A 19,666-nucleotide genomic window follows, 5' to 3' on the forward strand; every position below is an offset into this window, starting at 1 on the left:
CCTGGGCATAACTGAGATGTCTCCAAAAGGGTCCCTTTTTGTGTGTCCTGGAAGCAGGGCCTATCTCTCCAAGAGGCCCCTCTCCAGTGCCTCCTTGGCACAAAAAGTATTTCTCCAAATCCCTCTTGTCTGGCTCATCCTGGGTGCAACTGAGATGTTTCCAAAAGGGTCCCTCTTAGTGCACCCTGCAGGCAGAGTCTATCTCTCCAAGGGATCCTTCTCTGATGTGTCTTTGGCACAAAAGGTATGTCTCCAAATTCCGTTCTCTGGTTTACCCTGGATGCAACTGAGATGTTTCCAAAGGATCCCTCTTAGTGACCCATGAAGGCAAAGATTATCTTTCTCTGATGTGTCCTTGGCACAAATGATATGTCTTAAAACTCCTTCTTCTCTGGTGCGCCCTGGACGCAACTTAGATGTTTCCAAAAGGGTCCCTCTTAGTTCACCCTGAAGGCAGAGGTTATCTCTCCAAGGAACCCTTTTCTGATGTGTCTTTGGCACAAAAGTATGCCACCAAATTCCCCTTTCTCTGGTGCACCCTGGAGGCAGAGTCTATCTCTCCAAGGGACCCTTTTCTGATGTGTCCTTGGCACAAAAGTATGTCTCCAAATTCCTGCCCTGGGCATAACTGAGATGTTTCCAAAGGGGTCCCTCTTGGTGCAGCCTGGAGGATGAGCCCATCTCTCCAAGAGGTTCCTCTTTGGGAGCGAGGAGTGCGTCTCCAAGGGAGCTTTTCCCAGTTGCGCCCTGTGCGCAAAGGGTCCCTCCAAAGTGCGCCCAGGTAGGACTTGGCTCTCCTCTTGCCAGGGGTTGGTGGAGGGAGGCAGGGAGAGGGATGGCATCGGCGGCAGTGCGGTCTCCGGGAGGCAGGGGGCTCTGTGTTCTCCTCGGCTTCTCCTCTCCCTCCTCCTCGGGAGCAAGAGCACTAGCAGCTCTTGGGAGGCGGCGTCAGGCCTCCCTCCGCCCTTCCACGGCCCCAGCCGGCGGCCTGGGCTCCTGATCAGGCTCCGGGAAGGGGCCTGGCTCCGGTAAGGACCTTCCTCCTCTTCCTCTTCCTCCTCCTCCTCCCGCCGCCGGGCAATGAGAAGCTGCTTCTGCTTGAAGCGGGGGAGCCGGGACCAGCAGACGAAGACAACGACCACACCGCCTCCTGCTCCATCTGCGCCCCGGGCAACAGTTAAGTCTCCCCTGGAGCCATGGAGAGGGAGGACTGGGGGCAGGCACCCCTTTCTTCTTCCCTCCAGTTGGGGCCTCTTCCCTCGCCTCCTTCTAGGGTGGCATTGGGCCTGGCTTCTCCCAAACCTCTCCAAAAGGAAGGCCTTTTTCCTTTCTCCAAATTCCCCCATTCCCTTTCATGTCCCCATTTCCTTAGACCTCCAACTACTCCAAAAACACCTTGGCCTAGGCTCAGTGTTTCTCAACGTGGGGGTCGCGAGGGGGTGTCAAAGAGATCATCAAAGACCATCAATATTTTCTGTTGGTTATGAGGATTCTGTGTGGGAAACTTGGCCCAATTCTATCATTGGTGGGGTTCAGAATGCTCTTTGATTGTAGGTGAACTATACATCCCAGCAACCAGAGGCGGACCTAGGTAATTTTCAAGCAAACAGTATTTTGGCACACCCCCACCCCCAACCAATCACTGATACATATTTTCGTGGTGGGAGTTCTGTGTGCCATATTTGGTTCAATTCCATCATTGGTGGAGTTCAGAATGCTCTTTGCTTCCAAACCTCTCCAAAAGAAAGGCCTTTTTCCTTTCTCCAAATTCCCCCATTCCCTTTCATGTCCCCATTTCCTTAGACCTCCAACTACTCCAAAAACACCTTGGCCTAGGCTCAGTGTTTCTCAACCTGAGGGTCGTGAGGTGGTGTCAAAGAGGTCATCAAAGACCATCAATATTTTCTGTTGGTTATGAGGATTCTGTATGGGAAACTTGGCTCAATTCTATCATTGGTGGAGTTCAGAATGCTCTTTGATTGTAGGTGAACTATACATCCCAGCAACCAGAGGCGGCCCTAGGTAATTTTCAACAGTAAGCAAACAATATTTTGGCGCCCACCCCCCAAAACCAATCACTGATATATATTTTCTGTTTGTCGTGGGAGTTCTGTGTGCCATATTTAGTTCAGTTCCATCATTGGTGGAGTTCAGAATGCTCTTTGATTGTAGGTGAACTATACATCCCAGCAACCAGGCGGACCTAGGTAATTTTCAACAGTAAGCAAACGGTATTTTGGCACACCCCCACCCCCAACCAATCACTGATACATATTTTCATCGTGGGAGTTCTGTGCCATATTTGGTTCAATTTCATCATTAGTGGAGTTCAGAATGCTCTTTGATTGTAGGTGAACTATACATCCCAGCAACCAAAGGCGGCCCTAGGTAATTTTCAACGGTAAGCAAACAGTATTTTGGCACACCCCCACCCCCAACCAATCACTGATACATATTTTCATCGTGGGAGTTCTTTGTGCCATATTTGGTTCAATTCCATCATTGGTGGAGTTCAGAATGCTCTTTGATTGTACGTGAACTATACATCCCAGCAACTAGAGGCGGACCTAGGTAATTTTCAATGGAAAGCAATTCCCCCCCCCCCCCTCCCGCAATATATTTTATATATTTTCTGTTTGTCGTGGGAGTTCTGTGTGCCATATTTGGTTCAATTCCATCATTGGTGGAGTTCAGAATGCTCTTTGATTGTAGGCGAACTATACATCTCAGTAACACCAACTTGCATATGTCAAGGTCTATTTTCCCCCAAGAGCACCTCAAGAGCGCCCCTGGGCAAAATCAACAATACTGCAAATGCTTCCTTTCCGTAATGGGTTCAGCCGCCCCTGCCAGCAACTACAACTCCCAAATGTCAAGGTGTATTCCCCCCCAAACTCACTTGGCACACAGAACCCTCATGACCAACAGAAAATACCCTGGTGTTTGGTGACCCCTTTGACCCCCCAGGGATCCTGACCCCCAGGTTGGGAAACGCTGGGTCGTGAGATTTGGAAACCAGGTTTTGTTCAGTTTCATTGACCCCTGGATTTGGAAAGCTAGGTCTTGCTCAGTTGCGTTGCACCATATCTATGACCCAAAGACTCACTCTAGGTCAGTGATTCCCAACTTTGGTCCTCCAGATGTTTTGGACCTCAACGCCCAGAAACCCAAGCTAGTTTGGTCAATCTGGAGATGAGATCCCAAACATCTGGAAGATGAACATTTAGTGGAGTTCAGAATGCTCTTTGATTGTAGGTGAACTATAAATCCCAGGAACTACATCTCCCAAATGACAAAACCAACCCCACCAGTACTCAAAATTGGGTGTATTGGGTGCTTGTACCAAATTTGGCCCAATGAATGAAAATACATCCTGCAGACCAGATATTTACATTACAATTCATAACAGTAGCAAAATGACAGTTATGAAGTAGCAATGGAAATAATGTTATGGTTGGGGGTCACCACAACACGAGGAACTGTATTAAGGGGTCACGGCATTAGGAAGACAGAGAAACAGTGATAGCTTCTCCCAAGACCTCGCCAAAAGCTGCTTCCAATTTTCCTCCCAAAACACCATGGCATTCTTCTATCTTTCCAAATGAAACCATTAGCATGGATTTTTCGTGTCCACGCTGCCATATATTCCAGAAGGGCCTTCTTCTCTCTCTCCAAAAACATCTTGGGTCTCTTCCTGCTTTGAACAGGAATATATAGCAGTGTGGACTCCGATATTCAAAGCAGACATTGTGGGATTTTCTGCCTTGATATGCTGGGTCTTATGGCTGTGTTATGTAGAGGTTGTAGCCTCTCCAAACCCCCTTTGGCGTGGCTTTTACCTTTCCAAAACAACCCACAAATCCTTTAGTATGGCTTCTACGCCCCTGTCCACACAGCTATGTAAACTCCACTGGAACTGGATTCCATGACAGTGTGGACTCAGGGCTCTTCCATACAGCCATATAACCCAGGATACCAAGGCAGGAACTATTCCAGTTCAATATCTGCTTTGTACAGCCATGTTCCAGAAATGAAACAATCAGGGCCAGCTAACACCTCCCAACCAATGATTCCCCCAGGCTGGAAGCAGCCAGGCTTTGAAGTTGCAAGGCTGTTCAATGCTAATCAAGGCAATATCTGGAATATCTGAACACTAGGAAGTACTGGGTTGTTGTAGGTTTTTTCGGGCTATATGGCCATGGTCTAGAGGCATTCTCTCCTGACGTTTTGCCTGCATCTATGGCAAGCATCCTCAGAGGTAGTGAAGAACCTTCCTGACTGTGAGAGCTATTCAGCAGTGGAACTCTCTGCCCTGGAGTGTGGTGCAGGCTCCTTCTTTGGAAGCTTTTAAACAGAGGTTGGATGGCCATCTGTCAGCTTTCAATGCAATATTCTTGCTTCTTGGCAGAATGGGGTTGGACTGGATGGCCCATGAGGTCTCTTCCAACTCTAGGATTCTATGATCTTGAGTCCACACTGCCATATAACCCAGGGCCCTTCCACACAGCCCTACATCCCAGAGTATCAAGGCGGAAAATCCCACATTATCTGAGTATGGAGCCAGAAAACCCAGTTCAAAGCATATTAGCATTGAATGGCCTTGCAGCTTCAAAGCCTGACTGTTTCCTGCCTGGGGGAATCCTTGGTGTCAGCTGGCCCTGATTGTTTCCTTTCTGGAACATGACTGTACAGCCTGGAAAACTCACAGCTACCCAATTTTTTTGTCATGTCAGGAGTGATTTGAAAAAACTTCAAGTCGCTTCTGGTGTGACAGAATTGGCCGTCTGCAAGGACATTGCCCAGATGATTTGATGCTTTTATCATCCTTGTGGGAGGCTTCTCTCATGTCCCTGCTTGGGGAGCTGGAGCTGACAGGGAGCTCACCCGCCTCTCCCCGGATTCGAACCTGTGACCTGTCAGTCTTCAGTCCTGCCGGCACAGGGATTTAACCCACTGCGCTACAGCTACCCATGAAAGCCTCCGATAACCCATTGAACATCTGCACAAACTGCTTGGTTTTGGTTTCCCCACAAAAACAACCCCCAAAACCTCTTGGCTTAGCTTCTACCTTTCCAAAACCAGCTTGGCTTGGCTTCTTCCACCTCTCCAACAAAAGCCCTATGTTCTCATATATATATATATATATATATATATATATACATATACATATACATATACATATACACACACACACCTTTGGCCTAGCTTCTTCTGCACCTCCAAACCAGGCTTGGCCTGACTCTACCTCTCCAAAAAGACCCCATCTCCCTTTTTCCTCCGTGGATTCCTTTCCCCTCAATGAACCTGCTTTCCATCTTTCCAACTGGTCAAATTGGGACCCAGTGTATTATTTTCCATTTTGTTTCAATGGACAGGGGGAACCTCCTCCTCTTCCTTTCATTGTGTGGGCCGCTTCCCTTGTTTGGAGAATGAGCCTTGGTGGGGAGTCTTCTTTTTTTGGCAGGGATTCCTAACAATGGAATGGCTTTGTCTCCTGTCTAAACAATATTGGGGAGGGGGAAGCTCAGCCCCACCATTGGACCATAGAAACCTTTTTCAATTGGGCACGGAAATGAATATTTCTCTGGCTCCTCCCATTCGCTTCAGTGGAATCTTGGCATTTCAATTGGGCACAAAAATCTCACGTTGTTTTGGTTTCCGTGACCCACTTTGGGCTCCAAAAAAGCATCCAAGCACTAGACCTATTCTCCACCTGCTAAGCATACAGATTGCTACGGAGCTATAATTTCCAATTGCACCTTGCTTGTACATCATCCGCACTCCCCTCAATTTTAAAAGCCTACGTCAAAACCTTTCCCATCCTTAGCTGGCAGTTTTGGGTAGGATGCTGTCTCCAACGCTCTGCTATCAATTGGCGTGAGTCATTCTTCGTGTTGCGTTTCACAAATGAGGGAGCTGTAATTCTCTTCCTGCAGAAGGAAGAGGGAGCAAGTGTCAACATGCTGCAAAGGTGCATTATACACATGGAACTGTAGAGGAGAGTCTACTGAACAAGCCAGTACCTGCCGCATACGGTGCTTGCCGCATACGGTGCTTAAGTCGCATTGACCGACAGTCTGCGCAGGGTTCCATACTTCACACTTTAACAACAACACCGTTCAATGCTAAGGCTTCCTGCCAAAATGGAACTGTAGAGGAGAATCTTCTGAACAAGCCAGTACCTGCCGCATACGGTACTTAAGTTGCATTGACCAACCGTCTGTGCAGGGTTCCATACTTTGCATTATATACAATCACACACACACACACACAATATATATACATGACAGTTGAATGAAAAGTAATGCCTCCACCTTCGTAACTCCTCAACAGGTGGCAGTACTGGTATGCGGCAGGTGCTGGCTTGTTCAGTAGACTCTCCTCTACAGTTCCATTTTGGCGGGAAGGCTTAGCATTGAACGATTGTGTTGTTTAAGTGCGAAGTATGGAACCCTGCGCAGACGGTTGTCAATGCGACTTAAGCACTGTATGTGGCAGGTACTGGCTTGTTCAGTAGACTCTCCTCTACAGTTCCATTTTGGCAGGAAGGCTTAGCATTGAATGGTTGTGTTGTTAAAGTGTGAAGTATGGAATCCTGTGCAGATGGTCGGTCAATGCGACTGAAGCACCGTATGCGGCAGGTACTGGCTTGTACAGTAGACTCTCCTCTACAGTTCCATTTTGGTAGGAAGCCTTAGCATTGAACGGTTGTGTTGTGAAAGTGCGAAGTATGGAACCCTGTGCAGATGGTTGGTCAATGTGACTTAAGCACCGTATGCGGCAGGTACTGGCTTGTTCAGTAGACTCTCCTCTACAGTTCCATTTTGGCAGGAAGCCTTAAGCATTGAACGGTTGTGTTGTTAAAGTGCGAAGTATGGAACCCTGTGCAGACGGTCGGTCAATGCAACTTAAGCGGCAGGTACTGGCTTGTTCAGTAGACTCTCATCTACAGTTCCATTTTGGTGGGAAGGCTTAGCATTGAACAGTTGTGTTGATAAAATATGAAATACGGAACGCTGTGCAGACAGTCAGTCAATGCAACTTAAGCACCATATGCGGCAGGTACTGGCTTGTTCAGTAGACTCTCCTCTACAGTTTCATTTTGGCAGGAAGCCTTAGCATCGAATGGTTGCGTTGTTAAAATGGGAAGTATGGAATCCTGCGCAGACAGTCGGTCAATGCGACTTAAGCACCATATGCGGCAGGTACTGGCTTGTTCAGTAGACTCTCCTCTACAGTTCCATTTTGGTGGGAAGCCTTAGCATTAAACGGTTGTGTCCTTAAAGTGAGAAGTATGGGACCCTGCACAAACGGTCGGTCAATGCGACTTAAGCAATGTGCAGTCATTGAATTCTTGAGAGCAGAAGGTGTCACCTCAACATCTTTAAACTTACTCGCCCAATGATGCACAGTACTCACATCAACACAATTACCATAAACAGCTTGCATTCTCTGATAAAGCTCCTTTGGGGTGACACCTTCTGCTGTCAAGAATTCAGTGACTGAATGTTGCTTAAGTCGCATTGACCAATCGTCTGCGCAGGGTTCCATACTTCGCACTTTAACAACACAACCATTCCAAGCTAAGGCTTCCCGCCAAAATGGAACTGTAGAGGAGAGTCTACTGAACAAGCCAGTACCTGCCGCATACCAGTACTGCCATCTGTTGAGGAGTTACGAAAGTGAAGGCATTACTTTTGACTCAACTCTCGTATATATTCCCTCCTTTGGAACTTCCTCCTACTGGATAGCTTGGAATCAGGTTTTAAAAAATGAAATATATAAGTGACATAAATAAATATAAATATAAAGGACATAACAACAATAACACAACAAAACAGTCTGGGCTTTTGGGATAACTCACAAAAGAAGTATTGAATGATTGCAGCATGTGACTCAAACACCCATAATCCCTTTCTATTTAGGGATGCTGGGATTTGCATTCCGGCAACACTAGGAGAACTATGCTTTTCCTAAGAGTTTTTACAAAGTTGTTTAAGGAAAAGATTCACAAGGAAGGTGGGATACACAATGATGTATCTCCCATATATATACACTTTCTTCCTATTCTGCAACAATGTTTGTATATATTTGCAAGCAGGACTTTTTTGGTTTGTTGCTATTGTGTGCCTTTGTTTCCAACTCAGCGCAACCTGAAGGCAAATGTATCCCATGGTTTTCTTGCAAGATTTGGTCAGAGGACGTCTGTATCTCTTCTGTCACATAATGCAGTTTGAAACTGTATTATATGGCTAGTGTAGACCAGTGTTTCTCAACCTGGGGGTCGGGACCCCTTGTGTCAGAGGGGTTGTCAAAGACCACCAGAAAACACAGTATTTTCTGTTGGTTATGAGGATTCTGTGTGGGAAGTTTGGCCCAATTCTAATGTTGATGGGGTTCAGAATATTCTTTGATTGTAGGTGAACTATAAATCCCAATAATTAAGATTCCCAAATGTCAAGATCTATTTTCCCCAAACTGCACCAGTGTTCACATTTGGGCATATTGAATAATAGAATCAAAGAGTTGGAAGAGACCTCATGGGCCATCCAGTCCAACCCCATTCTTCCAAGAAGCAGGAAAATTGCATTCAAAGCACCCCCGACAGATGGCCATCCAGCTTCTGTTTAAAAGCCTCCAAAGAAGGAGCCTCCACCACACTCTGAGGCAGAGAGTTCCACTGCTGAACAGCTCTCACAGTCAGGAAGTTCTTCCTAATGTTTAGATGGAATCTCCTTTCTTGTAGTTTGAAAGCCATTGTTTCACATCCTAGTCTCCAGGGCAGCAGAAAACAAGTTCGCTCCCTCCTCTCTATCGTCTCGCATATTTATACACGGCCCTCATCATGTCTCCTCTCAGACTTCTCTTCTTCAGGCTAAACATGCCCAGCTCGTTAAGCCACTCCTCATAGGGCTTGTTCTCCAGACCCTTGATCATTTTAGCCGCCCTCCTCTGCACACATTCCAGCTTGTCAATAAAAAGTAAAGGTAAATAAAGACAATAAAGCAGAAATACGTGCAGAATTAGAAGGAAGTCACTGGACTTTTTTTTTTTCGGGTCCCCCCCCCCCCATTTTTTCAATTTTGATTTTTTTCATTTTTCTCCTTAATTTTTCATTTTGATTTTCTCTCTCTTCTTTTTCCCCTCATTTTTGCCGATTTTTATTGCCTAATTTTTTACCTTTATTTCTACTTTCCTACTTTTCTTATAAATACTATGTTCCCCCTCTTTACTTGGATATTATATTCTTCCTTTATTTCAATAAAAACTATTTTTTTAAAAAGGTAAAGGTAAAGGTTTTCCCCTGACATTAAGTCCAGTCATGTCCGACTCTGGGGTGTGGTGCTCATCTCCATTTCCAAGCCGAAGAGCTGACGTTGTCCATAGACACCTTCAAGGTCATGTGGTTAGCATGACTGCATGGAGCGCCCTTACCTTCCCGCCGGAGCAGTACCTATTGATCTACTCACATCTGCATATGTTACTGTTTGTTGGTTATTGTTTATATGTGATTTATATTAATTGTATTGTATTTATTGTTTTTGTTTATTGCTTTTTGTTTCATTGATGTGTTGTTGGGCTTGGCCTCACGTAAGCCGCTCTGAGTCCCTTGGGGAGATGGTGGCGAGGTATAAATAAAGTATTATTATTATTATTATTATTAACAATCCTATCTCATCAGCCAGAAGCAGGCGCACACTTACCATTGAAATATTAATAAGTTTATATTTGCTAAAATTGTTCTTTATTTTAGTTATTATATTGTTTTTAAGTGTTTTTGCACTACAAATAAGATATGTGCAGTGCATTAATTTGTGTTGGCCCTCCAACAGTTTGAGGGACTGTGACCTGTCCCTCTGTTTAAAAAGTTTAAGGACCCCTGTTTCAGTTCTTGTGGACCACAGGTTGGGAACCACTGGTCCACGGACCACTGGTGTAGACGCACCCGCTTTTGTGCTGCTCGAAGTATGGAAAACTCTGTCTTTCCCTCTGGTCTTCTCGCTCCTTGGTTCATCATTTGCCTTTATAAACCAGCCCTTTGTGTTTCCAGCAACACAGAGTCCGAATTATGTGCGTTTCCACCCACAACGCTGCTTTTGTGCTCCCCGGCCAACAGAAGGTTTTGTGCTCCTTTTCTTCCTCCCTCCAGAATCCAAGGCGAGATTATTGTTGGCAGTTTGGCGCAGAGGAGGCGGAAGAAAAGGGGCCCTTTTGTTCCAAAACACACCCGGGGACTTCTGACCCGGTCCCTTGTTCTGGAAGATGGCAGCTGTCCCGCGACTAATTCACCAAATGCAAAGTCCCGAGGCTTACTGCCTTGTGTCTCCGTCTGGCCTTCTCCCTGCATCGCTGGTTGGTCATGCATTGAGAGAACACATTCAGTGGCTGCAAAAAACACACTCATTTGCATCTCATTCAAGAGATAACAGTGGGATATAAATAAATATAACAACGACAACAGTGATGTGGTTCTTCCATTCGAAGACACACTTTCCCCTCATATAAATAACTCTGAAAGCAGGTGCATCTTACAATCAATGGCATGTCAGAATCAAAGAATTATTATTATTATTATTATTATTATTATTATTATTATTAGAAACACAGCAAGCTGAGTCCACAGCAGACACTCTGCTGGCTGTTGAATTGGATCACACGTTGGACACTTCCCAAGTGTCTAGGACTATATGATGTATCGGCAAATAATGCATGCAGATCCCAATAGGATGGCCTTTTGCAGCTGGCAAATTGGTTGTTTTTAAGTGCAGGCCAAGGTCTTTAGGCACTGCACCCAGTGTGCCAATAACCCTAGGACTACCTTGAGTGGCTTGTGCCAGAATCTTTGCAGTTTGATCTTTCAATCCTCATATCGTGCCAGCTTTTCCAGTTGTTTCTCCTCCTCCTCCTCCTCCTCCTCCTCCTCCTCCTCCTCCTCCTCCTCCTCTTATTATTATTATTAACACAGCAAGATGAGTCCACAGCAGATACTCTGCTGGCTGTTGTATTGGATCACAAGTCGGACACTTCCTAAGTGTCCAGGACTATATGATGTATCGGTGAATAATGCGTGCAGATCCCAGTGGGATGGCCTTTTGCAGCTGACAAATTGGTTGTTTTTAAGTGCAGGCCAAGGTCTTTAGGCACTGCACCCAGTGTTCCAATAACCCTGGGACTACCTTGGTTGGCTTGTGCCAGAGTCTTTGCAGTTTGATCTTTCAATCCTCATATCATGTCAGCTTTTCCAGTTGTTTCTCCTCTCCTCCTCCTCCTCCTCCTCCTCCTCCTCATCCTCCTCCTCCTCCTCCTCCTCCTCCTCCTCCTCCTCCTCCTCCTTCTTATTAGAGACACAAAAAGATGAGTCCACAGCAAATAAGATCACTATGCTGGTTGTTGTATAGGATCACACGTCGGACACTTCCTAAGTGTCTAGGACTATATGATGTATCAGTGAATAATGCGTGCAGATCCCAGTAGGATGGCCTTTTGCAGCTGGCAAATTGGTTGTTTTTAAGTGCAAGCCAAGGTCCTTAGGCACTGCACCCAGTGTACCAATAACCCTGAGACTACCTTGATTGGCTTGTGCCAGAGTCTTTGCAGTTTGATCTTTCAGTCCTCATATCATGCCAGCTTTTCCAGTTGTTTCTATTATTGTTATTATTATTATTATTAATTAGAAACACAAGAAGATGAGTCCACAGCAAACAAGATCACTATGCTGGTTGTTATATTGCATCACACGTCGGACACTTCCTAAATGTCTAGGACTATGTGATGTAGAAGTGAATAATGTGTGCAGATCACACTAGGGTGGCCTTTTGCAGCTGACAGATGGTAATTTTATCAACACTGATTGTGTTTAAGTGCAGGCCAAGGTCTTTAAGCACTGCACCCAGTGTGCCGATAACCCTGGGACTACTTTGTGCCAGAGTCTTTGCAGTTTGATCTTTAAATCCTCATATCGTGCCAGCTTTTCCAGTTGTTTCTATTATTATTATTATTATTATTATTATTATTATTAGAAACACCACAAGATGAGTCCACAGCAGGCACTCTGCTGGCTGTTGTATTGGATCACACGTCGGACACTTCCCAAGTGTCTAGGACTGTGTGATGTATCAGTGAATAATGTGTGCAGATCACACTAGGTTGGCCTTTTGCAACTGGTAATTTTGTTAGCGCCGATTGTGTTTAAGTGCAGGCCAAGGTCTTTAGGCACTGCACCCAGTGTGCCCATCACCACTGGATGGAGATTCCATCTGAACATGAGGAAGAACTTCCTGACTGTGAGAGCCGTTCAGCAGTGGAACTCTCTGCCCCGGAGTGTGGTAGAGGCTCCTTCTTTGGAAGCTTTTAAACAGAGGATGGGTGGCCATCTGTCAGGGGTGATTTGAATGCAATATTCCTGCTTCTTGGCAGGGGGTTGGACTGGATGGCCCATGAGGTCTCTTCCAACTCTTTGATTCTATGATTCTATGACTGGGACTACCTTGAGTGGCTTGTGCCAGAGTCTTTGCAGTTTGACCATTATTATTATTATTATTATTATTATTATTATTATTACTTTACTGACATAAACACACAGTAGGTCACAGCAAATAAGATATATATGCTGGACTTTGTATTATTATTATTTTATATTATTATTTCATATTATTATTATTATTATTATTGATTTGGCCCTTGTGAAAATGGAATGTTTACAATTCGGTTCCACTTTGGATTTGGATCAAACATTTCTGGAAAGCAATTTGATGCCAACAGACTTTTCAAATGGCGAATGCTACTCGGCTGAAGGAGTGCCCAGCCCACCTCTGTTTATTCTGGCCACTTCTCGAACTGTCGCCTGATTTGGCTGTTTTTCCGAACTTGCGCCTTCCTTCTTTCAGGATCAGTCCGCCATGCCTGAGGTCCGGGACCTTGCCGATGCTTTGCCCGAAGTGCCCATGGACCCCATCACCGGAGTCGGGGTGGTCGCCTCCCGCAACCGAGCGCCTACCAATTATGACGTGGTATGTCCTTCCCCTTCTTTCCTTTTCCGTAATTTCTGAGCTTCCGTTTTCCTCGTTTGCTTGCTTCCTTCCTCACTCCATTCCTCGCTCCATTTAATTTTGGAGCCCTCATTAGAGCAGTGGGTTAAAGCGCTGAGCTGCTGAACTTGCTGACCAAAAGGTTGCAGTTTAAATCTAAGAGGTGTGGTGAGCTCCCGCTGTTAGCCCCAGCTTCTGCCAACCTAGTATTTTGAAAACATGCAAATGTTAGTAGGTACCGCTTCGGCGTGAAGGTAACGGCGTCCCATGCAGTCATGCCGGCCACATGACCTTGGAGGTGTCTAAGGACAATGCCGGCTCTTCAGATTAGAAATGGAGATGAGCACCAACCCCAGAGTCACACAAGACATTGGACTGTGTGAAGGTAACGGCGTTCCATGCAGTTATGCCGGCCACATGAGCTTGGAGGTGTCTCCGGGCAACACCGGCTCTTCGGATTAGAAATGGAGATGAGCACCAACCCCAGAGTCACACAAGACATTGGACTGTGTGAAGGTAACGGCGTCCCATGCAGTCATGCCGGCCACATGACCTTGGAGGTGTCTCCGGGCAACACCGGCTCTTCAGATTAGAAATGGAGATGAGCACCAACCCCAGAGTCACACAAGACATTGGACTGTGTGAAGGTAACGGCGTTCCATGCAGTTATGCCGGCCACATGACCTTGGAGGTGTCTCCGGGCAACACCGGCTCTTCGGATTAGAAATGGAGATGAGCACCAACCCCAGAGTCACACAAGACATTGGACTGTGTGAAGGTAACGGCGTTCCATGCAGTTATGCTGGCCACATGACCTGGAGGTGTCTAAGGACAATGCTGGCTCTTCGGATTAGAAATGGAGATGAGCAGCAACCCCAAAGTCAGGCAAGACATTGGACTAGTGTGCTGAATATATACAAGAATGTATTGTCGAAGGCTTTCGTGGCCAGAATCACTGGGTTGTTGTAGGCTTTTCCGGGCTATATGGCCATGTTCTATAGGCATTTTCTCCTGACGTTTTGCCTGCATCTATGGCAAGCATCCTCAGAGGTAGTGAGGTCTGTTGGAAGTAGGAAAATTGGTTTATATATCTGTGGAATGACCAGGGTAGGACAAAGGACTTTTGTCTGCTGGAGCTAGGTGTGAATGTGTCAACTGACCTTGATTAGCATTTAATGGCTTGGAAGTGCCTGGGGGGAATCTTTTGTTGAGAGTGATTTGATGTGCCTGATTGTTTACTCTCTGTTGTTTTGCTGTTGTAATTTTTGAGTTATATACAAGAAGTTTGTTACTAAATCTGCAATGTTATTTTTTCAAAGAAGACTGCTTTGTTTTGTCTCTTGAGTGCATATTTTAACAAAGAGATTTCAAGGGAGTGTATATCTTTTGGGGCAATTACAACTTCAAAGAAACAACCATCCTCTGCTAATTGAAATATATATATTGTAGTGGCATGTCTTTAACCTTGACAGTTTGAAGACATGGTTCTTCAGTCTAACAACTGAGTTACCTGTGTGCCATTACATGAATGCTTATTAATATCACTTGTTCAGGGCTGAGTCCTAACAAGATCATGCTTTTCTCGATAAGTGGTCCACACGTTCAAGGAGATTCATCTTTGCCTCTGACATGATACATAAATAATTTGAAGACATGGTTCTTCAGTCTAACAACTGAGTTACCTGTGTGCTATTACATGAATGCTTATGAATATCACTTGTTCAGGGCTGACTCCTAACAAGATCACGCTTTTCTCGATTAGTGGTCCACATGTTCAAGGAGATTCACATTTGGCAAATGGATGTGACATCATGTTTACTTTTTCAATAATGTTACGGTGCAGTAATTATGGAATTTCCAATATTTTTTCCTGGAGTTTTGCGTGCATCTGTGGTTTCTTCAGAGAATCTATTTCAGGCATAAGCAAAGTGTTTTGGACTTCAACTCCCACAATTCCTTCTTACTTAGGCGATCCCTCGTTGACCAAGTAGGATAATCTTCCAGGGTGGGTCCGTAGGTGACTGTGGAGCCCTATTCTTGACCTGCATGTTCTCCCGCAGTGAGGGCATTGGTTTCCAGGTGGAAGGCGGTCCCGGTCAGGATTGGCTTGACACGCCTTGTTCTTGGCATGTTTCTCTCTTTCACCCTCCATTTGTGCCTCTTCAAATTCTGCAGCAGTGCTGGTCACAGCTGACCTCCAGCTGGAATGCTCAAGTGCCGGGCTTCCCAGTTATCAGTGTCTATGCCAGAGTTTTTAAGGTTGGCTTTGAGCCCATCTTTCAAACCAACATTCTGTTTTCCGTTCTTGAGTTCGGAGTAGAGCAACTGCTTTGGGAGACAGTGGTCGGGCATCCGGACAACGTGGATTTGATGGCGGAGGACCATCGCTTCAGTGCTGGTGGTCTTTGCTTCTTTTAGCACGCTGACATTTGTCCGCTTGTCTTCCCAAGAGATTTGCAGGATTTTTTGGAATCAGCGCTGATAGAATCGTTCTAGGAGTTGCATGTGACATCTGTAGACAGTCCACGTTTCGCAGGCATATAGCAGGGTTGGGAAGACAATAGATTTTGGAATTGTGGGAGTTCAAGTCCAAAACATCTGGACAAGTTTCCCCTAGAGTTCATGTTGAGAAAATGTCTTCCTTGACAAGGTTGGTTCAGAGTAAGCTTCCGCCCTCTGAGGCTGAGAGAGTGTCACCCAATGGGTCTCCATGACCAAGCTGGGATTGGAACCCCGCTCTCCAGAGTCGTTGCCCAACACTCTCCATCCAAGAGCTCCTGATAACCAAACTTGGATTTGGGAAGGCACATCTTGGGAATAGGAAATCTGAAACCATCCAGCTGGAATGATGTAGCCAGAACAGACGGAGGAACGTGATCTTTGGCCAACTGTCGGTGAACTGCTGTTGCACCGCTGCGCAAAGTTTCCCCAAGAGCTCATTTTGAGCGCACATCTTTGTGGTGCTGAAAGGAGGCGTATCCGGCGATTGCATTTTCCAAGTACGGATTCAGCTGTTAACATTTGCTATGCTTCCGGAGACATACTTGTGTTCACACAAATGTAGACATTTAGTTTCTAAAATGTTTCTAAAATATCAAAGTAATTCTTTGTTACTTTTTGTTAAGTAATTGCACAAGGGGTAAATAAAGAGCAACACTAAAAAGCACCAGAGGAATTCCAGACAGGGAACAATCAGGGCCAGCTAACACCTCCTAACAAAGGATTCCTCCAGCAGATGCTCATCCAGCCTTTGAAATAATAACGTGCTTTCATAGATGGAATCACTGGGTTGCTGTGCACTTTCTGGGCTGTCTGGCGATGTTTCAGAAGCATTCTCTCCTGATGTTTCACCCACATCTATGGCAGGCATCCTCAGGTTGTGACGTCTGTTGAAAACTAGGCAAGTGGGGTTTATATATCCGTGGAATGATGTCCAGGATGGGAGAAAGAACTCTTGTCTGCTTGAGGTAGATGTGAATGTTACCATTGGCCAGCTTGATTAGCATTAAATGGCCTTGCAGTTTCGAATCCTGGCTGCTTCCTGCCTGGGGGGATCCTTTGTTGGAAGGTGTTAGCTGTCCCTGATTGTTGGAGGAAGAACTCTTGTCTGTTTGAGGCAAGTGTGAATGTTGTAATTGGCCACCTTTGTTAGCATTGAATGGCTTTGCAGTTTCGAATCCTGGCTGCTTCCTGCCTGGGGGGATCCTTTGTTGGAAGGTGTTTGCTGTCCCTGATTGTTGGAGGAAGAACTCTTGTCTGTCTGTGGCAAGTGTGAATGTTGTAATTGACCACCTTGGTTAGCGCTGAATGACCTTGCAGTTTCAAATCCTGGCTGCTTCCTGTTTGGGGAGGTCCTTTGTTGGAAAATGTTAGCGGTCCCTGATTGTTGGAGGAATCACTCTTGTCTTTTTTAGGCAAGTGTGAATGTTGTAACTGGCCACCTTGATTAGCACTGAAGGGCCTTGCAGTTTCAAATCCTGGCTGCTTCCTGCCTGGGGGGATCCTTTGTTGGAAGGTGTTAGCTTTCCCTGATTGTTGGAGGAAGAACTCTTGTCTGTTTGAGGCAAGTGTGAATGTTGTAATTGGCTAGCATGATTAGCATTGAATGGCCTTGCAGCTTCAAATCCTGGCTGCTTCCTGCCTGGGGGGATCCTTTGTTGGAAGGTGTTAACTGTCCCTGATTATGGGAGGAAGAACTCTTGTCTTTCACAGCCACACAGAGAAGCCATTGAAATACACAAGAAGCAGGTGAACAACGTCAACTGAAAGGAGGAAACCATGAAAATGAACAAAATCTGGCTACCTGTATTACAAAACTTTAATATCAGGACAGCCAATAAAGAGCAACACTCAGAAAAGAGGGGAATTCAAGACAGTAAACAATCAGGGCCAGCTAACACTTCCCAACCAAGAATTCCCCCCGAACAGGAAGCAGCTAGGCTTGGAAGCTGCATGGCCATTCAATGCTAATCAAAGTGGCCAATCACAACATTCACACTTGCCTTAAATGGACATTATTCCACAGTTTCCAACACTCACAACCTCTGGGGATGCATGCCATAGATGTGGATGAAACGTCAGGAGAGAATGCTTCTGGAACATAACCAGACAGCCTGGAAAACTCACAACAACCCAGTGTTTCTGGCCATGAAAGCCTTCGACAACATGTATCTGAATGTGTCCTACTCACCTTAAGGGCCAATGTCCAAGGTAGCTTTCCTTCTTTCCCATTTGCCTTTGTTTTTCTTCCTTCTCTCCCTTGGAAAAGAGACTTAATGAGGTGTCAAGAGAATCTCTTTCCGACATTAATTAGGGTAGATAGGAAAGGGATTTAGTGGCTACCTATTAACTTCAGCCGAGTCCCTTTGCCCTTCCCTTCTTCACCTCCTTTGATTCGGTTCATCTTTTCTTTTCCAGGTTGCCCAAACGGCAGACGGTTTGGACGCCGACCTCTGGAAAGACGGCTTGTTCAAATCCAAGGTGACACGATACCTGTGTTTCACCCGGATCTTTTCCAAGGAGAACGTAAGTGGCTTGTGAGATACCTGTGTTATAATATTTTTTGGAATGATGTGGTAGTATTGAGTGTTGGACCAAAGGTCTCAAAGGCAAGCTAGGAAAAAGAAACCCATACATAGCAGAGTCTTTATCAGTTATCAGCGGAGTTTTACTTGTGCCGCTCACTGATTAAGAAAACTCTTGGACTCCGTTTTTATCCAAACTCACAGTGGAGACTTTTAATCTCGACACATTACCTTATGCGTATCTATATACACAGACCAGGAGCCCCTAATGTCCTATCAGTCAATGGCATGTGAAGAGATAACAGATAACATGACGTGGGTAACAGATTCATATTGAGAAGCAAGAGAATCATGGCAAGAGAAAGAACTCATGCCTCTTTCCCTCTTTTATACGCATTGCTTGCTCGTCATCAACCAGGGACAAAAATGAATGATGCAACCATTGCATGTCCCTTCAATTACATGGAGACCCGGTGGCGCAGTGGGAGTGGAGTGAGCTCCCACTGTTAGCCCCAGCTTCTGCCAGTCTAGCAATTTGAAAACATGCAAATGTGAGTAGATCATTAGGTACATCTCCGGCGGTAAGGTAAGGGTGTTCCATGCAGTCATGCTGGCCACATGACCTTGGAGGTGTCTATGGACAATGCCAACTCTTCGGTTAAGAGATGAGTACCAAGCCTCAGAGTCAGACACAACTGGACTTATTGTCAGGCGAAAACCTTTATCTTACCATTACCTTCAATTTCACATCACCATCTACTTAACCTTTCAGCAGGTGTGTGACCAAATGTCCATTAGAACTGTATTTTCCACCAGTGTTATATAATAGAGTTACAGACAAGGCTTTTTTTTGCCGCTGCATCACATTGTTGGCTTATGTTTAATTTGTTGTCCATGAGGACTCCAAGATCTTTTTCAGACGTACTGCTGTCGAGCCAGGCATCGTCCCCCATTCTGTATCTTTGCATTTCATTTTTTCTGCCTAAGTGGAGTATCTTGCATTTGTCACTGTTCAACTTCATTTTGTTAGTTTTGGCCCATCTCTCTAATCTGTCAAAACCATTCAATGCTAAGGCTTCCCACCAAAATGGAACTGTAGAGGAGAGTCTACTGAACAAGCCAGTACCCTGCATACGGTGCTTAAGTCACCTTGACCAACTATCTGTGCAGGGTTCCATACTTTGCACTTTAACAACACCACTGTTCAATGCTAAGCCTTCCAGCCCAAATGGAACTGTAGAGGAGAGTCTACTGAACAAGCCAGTACCTGCCAAATATGGTGCTTAAGTCGCCTTTACCGACCGTCTGCGCAGGGTTCCATACTTTGCAATTTAACAACACCACTGTTCAATGCTAAGCCTTCCAGCCCAAATGGAACTGTAGAGGAGAGTCTACTGAACAAGCCAGTACCCTGTATATGGTGCTTAAGTTGACTTGACCGACCGTCTGCGCAGGGTTCCATACTTTGCACTTTAACAACAACACCATTCAATGCTAAGCCTTCCACCCCAAATGGAACTGTAGAGGAGAGTCTACTGAACAAGCCAGTACCTGCCACATACCAGTACTGCCATCTGTTGAGGAGTTACGAAGCTGGAGGCATTGCTTTTCATT

General features: G+C 45.5%; 1 protein-coding gene across 3 annotated transcripts in view; it reads left to right on the forward strand.

Moving 5' to 3' along the window:
• The first annotated feature begins 927 nt into the window (after nt 1–927).
• Nucleotides 928–19,666, forward strand: part of MVB12B (multivesicular body subunit 12B) — a 95,427-nt gene continuing 76,688 nt past the window's right edge. For 2 of the 3 annotated variants that reach the window (XR_010910330.1, XM_060757402.2), the window contains exons 1-3: nt 929–1,176; nt 12,888–13,010; nt 17,946–18,053. Coding sequence is in view for 2 of the 3 variants with exons in the window: in XM_060757402.2 (XP_060613385.2) it covers nt 1,081–1,176; nt 12,888–13,010; nt 17,946–18,053 (327 nt within the window). In the remaining variant the exon portion in view is untranslated. Of the gene's footprint in view, nt 1,177–12,887; nt 13,011–17,945; nt 18,054–19,666 lie in introns of all 3 variants that reach the window. The other variant, XM_060757404.2, reaches the window with a different exon arrangement.

This window comes from Anolis sagrei, chromosome 11 (assembly GCF_037176765.1).
Source record: "Anolis sagrei isolate rAnoSag1 chromosome 11, rAnoSag1.mat, whole genome shotgun sequence".
In the NCBI taxonomy this organism is placed as follows: domain Eukaryota; kingdom Metazoa; phylum Chordata; class Lepidosauria; order Squamata; family Dactyloidae; genus Anolis; species Anolis sagrei.